Source organism: Notothenia rossii, assembly GCF_949606895.1.
Source record: "Notothenia rossii genome assembly, chromosome: 10".
NCBI lineage: Eukaryota > Metazoa > Chordata > Actinopteri > Perciformes > Nototheniidae > Notothenia > Notothenia rossii.
Window position 1 is genome coordinate 51491062 of NC_136908.1, and position 10272 is coordinate 51501333.

Here is a 10272-nt window from a genome sequence, read left to right on the forward strand (position 1 = left end):
TGCTGGTGATTTTTATGGTAAACACTCTACCTGTTTAACATCAGTTTGTTGCCGTTGTCATTGAGAGCACAAAGCCTTCTGACATTACTGTTAACCCTCCAGTATCACTGTGGACGTTTTTGTCTCGAATGACTAATTTGCGTAGTCCAATCGAATGATACCGGAGGGTTAAGCTCAAAGCACCTCACAAATTGCCAGCTAAGTGGAGTCTTAGTATTGTTTTCCATTATTATATCAATGGTTTTGACAAAAGAAATACAACACTTTCATAGAAGAAACATCTAAAAAAAAACGTTTTAGTTTTTTTACCAAAACTCCAAACCTACAAAGGTTTTTAATTTACAATGAGACAATACAGAGAATACCAGCAAATGATGAGATTTTTGCCATATCAATTCAATTATATAGAAATTATACCTTTATCAAATCCATTGATTAATTGATTGATTGTTTAGGTTCATAATGTGAAATTCAAACCTCTTCATCATGAGATTAACATTATAAATATCCTATTTTGTTGTTTAAATATATAATTAAACATATTGTGTACATTACATCAAAGCTCGAAAAGTTAGCTAGTGACTTTTTTTCTTCCAGGAGATGAATTATTCTGACAAAAGTAAAAAACAACAACATAAAGCTAAAGATTGTCTGAGCTGCCAACATGGTGATGTAATCAATGTCTTAATGTTTTGCTGTTTGTTTGTTGCTGTTTCCATCTCTTTGTGGCTCCCAGTAAAGTCTCAATTAGACATGCCTTTTTCCTCTGACTTCTGCCGTGTTACAGACGGGGACGGGCTTATCTGAGCGCTCACTGTGTCCGCTCTTTGTGTCGGCCCATGTTGCCCAACAAAAGCAGAGTAAATGCAATGTGTGTGTGCATGCCTCTGAGAGATAGCGTGTGTATGTGTGTCCAGGAGGTGGTTCAGTGAGCTGCCGAGAGAGAAATCAGCCAATGAAGACCTCCTCCACCTCCCTCATAGCCCGCTAATCCCTGACAAGGTGTTTAACCTGCTTGCTTGACCCTAACCTCCGTCTGACCCCGACAACCTTTGCCCCGAGGATGTGGAGGGATCAGGGCGACTGCTGCCGTAGCAACCACAGGGCGATAACATCAATCCAAATGCTCTGCCCAGTGGAAGCTAATGTTATAGACTGATTCTTATCAGAGAATCATTTGCATTTATATGGAACAAGGCTGATTTAGAGCTCCACTGAGCAGGATTTTTATTGAAAAATACAGATATGTTATCAGCCAGTCACAAACTGGAAGAATAATAGTTGATCCTCAAAAACATGATGGAGGGGACTGGGCCTCGTTTTAGATTGCAGAAAAAGGACAATTTAGTTTAAAGCTGCTGAAGCACAGAGAGAAATAAAAACAGTGCCTTCATTGGAAGGTGCAGATACAAGAAGAAAACAAAACGTTTGTATGATTGCAAGAAGCTTCTTATTTTCTCTAGAAACACTTTTACTTTCTCACTGCCTGACATACAGCAAACCCATTTTATTGGTCAGTTTATTGGTCAAACTTTCTCTCATGTTGCATCTTTTCAAAGTATACAGCATTCGAACTACAAGTGTGACTTCCTGTCTGACTCCGAGTGGGTGGCAACAGTATGTCCAACACCTCGATCACAAGATTAGTTATTCGTTATCTGCCACTGTGTTTGTTAAGTGTCTTTCAATCTTGTGGTTTATTTTGGCTAATGATGGGCTAATCACCGGCCTAACTGAAAGTGTGTGCCGCCACATTAAGTTACACCTGCAGTTATCCCCGGGATTTCCTCTTAACGACTCCTTCATTTATCAGTTCCTTTCTCTCACCTGAGGGATCACCTTACCAAGCGTCAGTCGTGTGTGTGTGTGTGTGTGTGTGTGTGTGTGTGTGTGTGTGTGTGTGTGTGTGTGTGTGTGTGTGTGTGTGTGTGTGTGTGTGTGTGTGTGTGTGTGTGTGTGTGTGTGTGTGTGTGTGTGTGTGTGTGTGTGTGTGTGAGAGAGCAGAGTGGACATGTTGCATACCACAGTGCAGCTCTGCAGGATTTAAAATAATATACTTATTGTGATTATTTTTGACTCATATTGCAATTGCGGTATGATCCACGATAACAGGGGGATTGATAATGGTTCTAATTTGATCCAAATTAACATTGAAAAATATATTTAAAAAATACTTTGTTTTTCTATGTTTTGAATATTGCATTAGTACGCTCTAAATATTTAAAGCTAAATTACAATAGCTAGCAGAGTGGACATGTTGCAAGCCACAGACAAACTGAAAACGTCCTGTCTTAGAAGTTGTGTTTGTGTGTGTGTGTGTGTGTGTGTGTGTGTGTGTGGGTGGGGGGGGGGGTGTGTGTGTGAGAGTGTGTGTATGTGTGTGTGAGTGTGTGTGTGTGTGTGTGTGTGTGTGTGTGTGTGTGTGTGTGTGTGTGTGTGTGTGTGTGTGTGTGTGTGTGTGTGTGTGTGTGTGTGTGTGTGTGTGTGTGTGTGTGTGTGTGTGTGTGTGTGTGTGTGTGTGTGTGTGTGTGTGTGTGTGTGTGTGTGTGTTGTGGGGTACCTGCAGCAGAGCGTGTTGTGTGAAATCCCCACGCGGAGGAAAGGCATCTCCACACCCAGCCAGCGTGGGCCGGGATTTGCATGGGCAGCGAGCCACACTGTCAGTGATCCGCTTTTAATTAGGTGTGACGTTGAGAACTTTGGAGCCTGGGGGGGTCAGGGGAGGTGATGGGGGTGAGATGCTTTAGGGGGGAGTGAGCACAGCGTTGTGTACAGTCATTTCCTAATCCAGTTCAACAAGTTATTCAATTTATGGTGGCTATTTGCTTGTAAAGGTCAACGGTTGTACATATATTCAAATTGAACACATTAATGGCCTTTTGATTCTAAGATTCCATCATTTTTTTACTTCTTGAATTTTTGCAGTTTGACTTGCAACCTTGAATGTTGCTATTATTTGTTGTTTAAAGCCTTTTTGTTCCTATTTTATGTACAGCAAATAGTAGTGGACAATAACACTTTTTGAATCTAATTGATTATATGAGGGACATTTATGCAGGATTTTCAATTCTTCAAGGACTTAAGTGTTGTAAACATATTTTATCCTCGGGACCTGAAGGACAAGCTGGCAAATCAATTTGTTCTGCTTTGTTCTGCAGCACTGAGGACATTTTCCAGTATTTCCGAATCTGCTGTCTCCCCCCTGCAGAGCTTTCTCCAGGCCTTGCGGCGCTGACGGTGGGCTGTGACTCGGGGAATCTGGGCTCCCTGTCCCGGGTCCAGCTGCTCCTCCTGGACCGCCCGGAGCCCGAGACCCTGCTGAGCCCCTTCCCTCAGGAAGAGGAGCTCTCACCGTGGCAGGACTGGTCCGATGCCAGGATGGAAAATGAGCAGGGATTGGCTTCAGGAGGTACAGCTCTTCATGAGAAAGACGCAGAGAGAGATTGAGAGAAACTTATAATATTGTAAAAATGAAAGCCTTTAAAAACATAATGAAGGATCAAATCTACCTACAACTTCACCCAAAACACAATAAAATCAATGTTATTTATCCCTAAAAACAACAATTTGAGCGTGGAAATTAATTAAACAGAAGTTTTACAATTAATATATCCAGTAAAATAATATATATATTCTTATTACAAGCAGCCTGTTAAGGCCAGGGGCTAAAAGAGGAAGTTCACACTCAAAATCAACTTAGTCAGCAATTGAAGTTTTCTTTCTAACTATTGAAATGTGTTGTTCAGTCTAAAAGTTAAAATGTGTGTTCTTGTGAAATCATTATTTGTGATTTTATTTATATTTTCTTTCATCACTGACAGGCAATCTCAGTTCACTGAACTCTGACGAATCTTTCTGACAGTTTGAATGAGATCGTTTGATAAGCAGAAACCGCCAACTTAAAAACAACGCGTAGTCAGACAGGTGTGTCCGTGTGTGTGTGTGTGTGAATGTAAAAACCCAACATTGTAGGCCGGCCTTGAGAGTAAGAGATACCTTTATGGCGTGGAGCGGCTTTTCTTTTAACGATCCGTGATACCGCCTCTCATCTGCTCCCAGGCATGCCGCTGCGAGCTTTAACTGCCTCTACCTGAAGGTGTGGCCGCTCAGAGGAAAGGTTTATAGGGATATCACGATGTGCCATATTAATAAAGATCAAACCGCAAAGGTGGATCAGTAACCGGGAAAGCCCGACCAAGATAGCCGGAGACACTTGGAACCAAGCACTGCTTACATAAGAGAGGATAAGAAACTGAGACGAGTGTGTGCGGAAAAACGATTCAGTCTAGCGCCTGTCGTTTATAGTCTGATAACATGAGATAAAAACTGTAGACGTTTAAAGGTTCGGTGCAACCAAATGAAATCTCTTACTGAGTGGTATGCAGATAGTTTAGGGTTTATTTATCTAGGTTTTAACATATCTGTCGCAGAGATTTATCACACATTTTTGTGAAGATTGGCTAAGTCCTTTTATCTAAGACTTTTGAATCTGTGTTATCATCATTATCATGATTTGCGAATAGAAACAGTTCTGCTCTTGGTTTAAAAATTGAGAAACAATTTCTTGTCTCAAATGTTTGCATTCCTTTTATCTTAGAGAGATACTTTAAAAGGGGGGGGGGGGAGTAGTATGTTCTGCGCTAGGTGTCCTCAGACTGCAATAGAAGCCAGGACATTGCTGTAATGTTGCAGGCACTGTAAACACTTGGCTTTCAAGTCTCTTTGGAGATGTGCTTTTCAAATGTTTAATATCACAACTTTTACCATGCGAAAAGTAATGTTTTTGCAGACGGCCAAACAGCTTTCCAAATGCAAACAAAAAACTGTAGCAACTCTCCAATACCAATGAAAAATGTGATTATCAGCAAAACCATTGGCATACCATTTAGCTCCATTGTATCGGCATTGCTGCAGAAATCTCTTTGCCAAATATCTCAAAACCTAAACAAGTAAATCTATTTGCTCGGCTAGATTTCCCCAGAACTCAATGATTAAATGTTATTTTTTGCAAAAGGGAAATATGATAACCATAGTGACTTTGTGTTTTATTCAAGTGCCACCAATGTTTACAACTTAATCTGTCTGAATTCTCTAGAAGCCTGTCTTTCCTTCTCTCTGTGTCTCTGGAACAATGTTCGCACCTGGCACACGTCTGTAGACAGGTGCTCCTCCGGGGTTTTGTGGCTCTGTGTTTTGCCATTATTTGCTCAGAGGTTAAAACCATAATTGGAACTAAAACATGACGTTACTCATATCTGTGCACACACTCAAGTACAAAAGATAAGTGGGTTTTGGTGTGCGCCGGGGGATAACACTTATGTACACACATGCAGGGGAGCACGCCTGCCTGCCTCCGCCACTGCAAACACACAGAACTACTTCCTCTCCTTTTAGCCTGACGCTGTCTCCTGTGTGCCTTTGTCAGGTGTTCTGAGGCCCCTCACAGCTGGCAGCATCTCTGAAAGGTGTGACTCCGCAGGGAAAGTCCAGGAAAACAAATCGGTGAGTGCCTCTGCCCCTTGTGAAACCGCTTTTCACTCTCTACCCCCCTCCTCCGTTCATCTATCAGATTTTCTTCAAAAGCAGGACTGCTCCTTGTCCTGAGCAAACACTAGACCTTGGATAATCAACTCCTATCACACAATAACCTCAAACCTGCCGCACACTGCCACACAAAGACCCCCTTTTACGAACTTGAACTGGCATGCATTTATAACTGTCGTTCCAGTAAAGCGAGCCAAATTGTTGTTGATAATTGAGACACAATATAACAGAGGGCATGCGGCGTGCAGCAGGTGTGTGGTTAATCAGTCACGGGCTGCAGGAGGGGGTGGGGGGTGGGGGGGAGACTGTACAGGAGCAGGCAGGCTTTTACACCAGCTCATTGCAGGGGGGTTCACTCGGCTCAACGCCCGGCGCGGTGGGATTCTTTCAGAGGATGCTCCAGCAGCAGGATCAGACAGGGGCTGAGGGGTGAGGGGTCAGGGGGGTAAACAGGGCTTGTGCATGCTGCACTACGGTGGAATGGACGCAGGTGCTCCACGTGATCTACGATTAATCTCCCCTTTATGACGAATGAGAGAGGGCCCCTGAAAAGCATGAATGAGACTCATAAGCCCCCTGCAATTATGTCCAACCACAATGACGGGCTGGAGTGCTCAGAGCTGGATTCATACCAACATTTGCATAATGCACCTCACTGAAGCAAGTATCAACACACTGGATTATTTATAAAGAAGAGAAACTGATAAACCAGCGGCATGTCTGAGTTGGGGAGTGGGCGGAGCTGCTGGTTCTGGGTAAGGGTAAGGAATATTTGTAATGTTCTTTTGGCGATACCCTCGATGTTCTACGAAAAGTCAATTTGTGCAAAATAAAAACTAGTGTTGTGCATTCTTGTAATGCATCTCCAGAACATTGGACACAGACATTCATTTTTTTTTCATCTTGGTTTAACGCTTGCTAAAGGTTTCTTCTGTCTTCTTGCAGGATGGGTCTGACGGGGGTTCTGGGTCACCATCATCATGGATCATAGATAAGAGTCCATCATGCAACATGTCCACACCCACCCATTCTCCCTGCAGTTCCATTCCGGGTACTGTACCCATTAAATCTATCAAGACATTTTTTTCTCTTGATCTGTGTGTGCTGCTATGAAATATCGCCTCTCTGTTAAAACGCTCTCTTAAGAGCCTTTAGCAACAATAGTTAATCAATACAAGAGCCCTTCTCCACCATTAGCGTCTGATCCTGTAAAAGCCCACTCAGTCCCGGTCAGCTCTGGTTTTGGAGGAGCCATTGTTTCCTCACTGTCAGCGCTGTGTTTGGCGTTCCCTCGCCTCGGGTACACTTAAGCCCGCTAATCCTTGCTAGGGCCAGCTGGCTCGCAGTATCACCTATACCTGTGTGGCCCGCTTGTGCACATTCATGAATGATGGTTCAGAGGCAGCGCTTACTGTACGGACCACAAACACTGGAAAGCTGGCAGCCAAACACAGGAAACATGTTGCTGACGTGACGTACTGCTAGCACACGGAAGTGGAGAGCCATCCTTTAGCTCAGGGGTGTCAAACTCAAGGCCACACTAGGACTTGAGAATCACATCAAGGGCATGAAATATATAGTTTATTGACATGCTTTAACTAAATTGAAAAGGAATCAGATGTTTTTCAATTGAAAAAATTACAAAGAACGGTTGCTATGCCATCATAGAAGTAAAGCAAATATGATGCATCAATGTTGGTTAATACCACCAGACATATTTTCTTTGGAGCTAATTTGACTTTAAGTTGGGCCAAACATTTATTAAGAACCTAAACAAACCACAATAAGTACATTTTCCAAAAGTTTCACACATGCTTTAGCTGATAGCTGCCTCTTTTTTCTCCCATCTTCATTAACCACATCTGTCAGACTCAAATCACACCCCTCTCTTTTCATCTCTAGCTAGTGAATCACTCCAGTTTCAGCTCTGTATCACTAATGGTCCATGCTATGCTGTGTTCCTCGAGGATATTACAAACGCATCCATCATGTCCAAGATTGATATGTCTGAGGGCCAAGCAGCAGCTAACCGTTTAGGACAGGCTCACAGTCTGCCTTTCTACTCTGATATTCCTTATGTCAACTTTCAAGGATGCTAAAGTTAATTATTATATTACTCACTGATTTTTGGTGATGAAATCAATCCAAGAGTATAACTTTAGATCAGGCTGTTGCGACAATCCATCTATTTTTAAAACAAGAGAATAATGATCCTCTTGTGCTTATCCTGATTTAAGGCATCATGGTGCTCCCAGCTACCTCAGATGTCAATGTCAATTTGTTTTATTCTTTTCAAATGTGCCAGTTTATCAAACATGCCAAATGTATAAGGCAATCAACCAGGTGTGTGAAGGGAAGAAAGCTGTTTTCATATGATCCCTTTTTTCTTCTTCACTGAGCCACTTTCGTCCCAAATCGAGTGAAACATGGGAGTTTCCCTTTTCCTTATCTCTATTTGTACTGGTCCTAGGGTGTCACCCCTTTCTACGACAGCAGGCTTCACTTCCCATGAGTGGACGATCTCCACCAATTTAAAGGTCAAAACCACTTGACTAGTCATAGCAATTATTACTCGTCCTGTTAAAAAACATTCAGGTAGCCTAAGTTAGTCTGGGGCCCTGAAATGAATAGACATGTATATACTGAAGAAACTTTTTTACTACACTGTGCAATGTGTTACTTGATTTCTTGGTTGACCACACCTCTGTCATCCCTGCAACTAGGAATGAGCTTTATATGTTTGAAGAGTTTCTTCATTACAGAGAATGATTGATTTATCAGCTTGTTAAATGAATACAATGTACATCCATTGTCATGGCACACAATGTTTTCAATTCCCTGCAGCTTTCAAACGTGTTTCAACTCCTTGCGCATTTTACGACATGGCTTCCCCTGTTTAACTGCTCCATAAGAATTAGGCAAACCTCGACTAGGGAAAAAAGATGTCCCTCAGAGGATCCTGGTGATGGCTTGTGTGCTTTGACCTTTGGTAGGCCAAAGGCATGGTCACACTCTATGTGGGGCAGAAGGGGGGGGGGGGTCATCAGCAGGGCGTGGTGGAGGGGTCACGCCTGAGGTCACAGTCTCTAAAAGATGCCCAGTGTGTGGCATGTCTTTGTGTGGAAAGGTGAGATTTGGTTTCCCTGGAGGTGCGAGCAGTTCAACCTTTGAATAGAGCTTCCTCGTAATGGAGGGAATGACCCCATCATGACTCAATGTATATGAGAGAGTCGAGAAAATGGGACTGAGACGCTGTTTGCATCTGCAATAGTTGATCAGTTCACATGGCTGATGAATATTTAAATTTAGGTTGAAAATGTTGTTTTTATGTTGAAATGGCTGAAGTTCAGTTAATCATTTTTGGTTATTTATCAAGCAAAACAACCAACAATGTACTTTCCTTTAGTTATATATCCTTTAGTTATCCTTTAGTTATATATCAAAGGAGTATGTATAATGTGAAATTGGTCACTTGGAGTGACAAACCAACAGAGAATAACCTCCTCACTTTATTCCACATTGCCCTAGAGAGCATTTTACTGTCTGCTCAGACAATAGGCCTTACTGTTTTGATGTGTGAAAAGCAGCTCTATGCTAACACGTTCACCATAACAACTTTATGATGGGTCAGTGTTGTTTAAACAACATTGTAAAATGCAGCTTTGGTATTTTTCGCCTTTTAGACTGTTTGTGCAAAAAAACATTGTTGTCTTTCTTTTCACTCTCTCTGAAATATTGCAAACTAAAAGTGGTACTCCGGATTCATTATTGTAATTTGGGGAAACTCACAACACATTTCTTCACGTTTTGTAAAGCTTCTCCAGAGCCACAGAAAACCTTGTGCAATGGTCTCAAAGGGTGAAAAGTGTTTAAAACCACCAGCACGTCAGAAGATGAAGAATAAGAAGAAGGCAGACTATTAATACACAAAAGGGGAAATTCAATTAAATACATTTTTTATTTTTTATTTATCCTGATTAACAATTTTTCTGATGGCTTGTCAATTTCAATTAATTGCCCACCTGTCTCTAAATAAATCGTCAATTGTCGAGCAATTCTGAGATTAAAGCACAGCCAGATATCAGCTGTGATGAGATGCTCCTGTTCCCCAGTGAGGCTCATGTTTAGACCTTTGTCTGTTTCTGCTCATCAGGAATTCATAGGTAGAATAATCCCTCCCCTCATAATTGTTTCTTGACTGTTTCCCCGCTGCCCCGGTCACTCTGCCTTCACTCCAGTGTTTAGCATTCAGCTGCTACTAAAGATGTTAGCATCCAAATGAATGTAGCGATGTGCTGGGCCACAAAGAGCACTAATCTGAACTGACCCGGGTGGATTGTTCCAGAAAGCTGAGGAAGCTGCGGGACAGATTAGCCTCCAGAAAGACAGAGATGGTGCAAAGCAGAGATTAGTCGTGTACTAAGCAAGGATCGTTTCCCCCCCAGAGGACCACACACTGACAGTGTAGCCATGTCACCATTGTCTCTAAGCCACCATCTCTGTGGACTCATTGGCTATTGTCTCTGAAATCCTCCAGCGTTTCCCCAAAAACCTGGACTCAAGCCTTTTGATTGGCACTTGTCAGGGCTGGTAGAGAGAGTGACGTGTTGGGAAAGGCTCCGATAAAGGAGCGCTGAAAGGAAAATCCCCTCCCCATGAATAACAAATTGGTCAGGATTTTCTATTCTGCCATTCTTTCCGCAGATAGAGGAGTGAAAGCTCTGGGTG

General features: G+C 42.4%; 1 protein-coding gene across 1 annotated transcript in view; it reads left to right on the forward strand.

Moving 5' to 3' along the window:
- LOC307022783 (uncharacterized protein) overlaps positions 1–7643 on the forward strand; it is a gene marked incomplete at its 3' end in the record, with an annotated part of 28168 nt that extends 20525 nt beyond the window's left edge. Inside the window, exons 7-10 of the mRNA XM_079655675.1 lie at positions 3209–3409; positions 5426–5502; positions 6490–6595; positions 7447–7643. Of these exons, the coding sequence (XP_079511801.1) occupies positions 3209–3409; positions 5426–5502; positions 6490–6595; positions 7447–7643 (581 nt within the window). The remainder of the gene's footprint in view (positions 1–3208; positions 3410–5425; positions 5503–6489; positions 6596–7446) is intronic.
- Positions 7644–10272: the final 2629 nt, after the last annotated feature.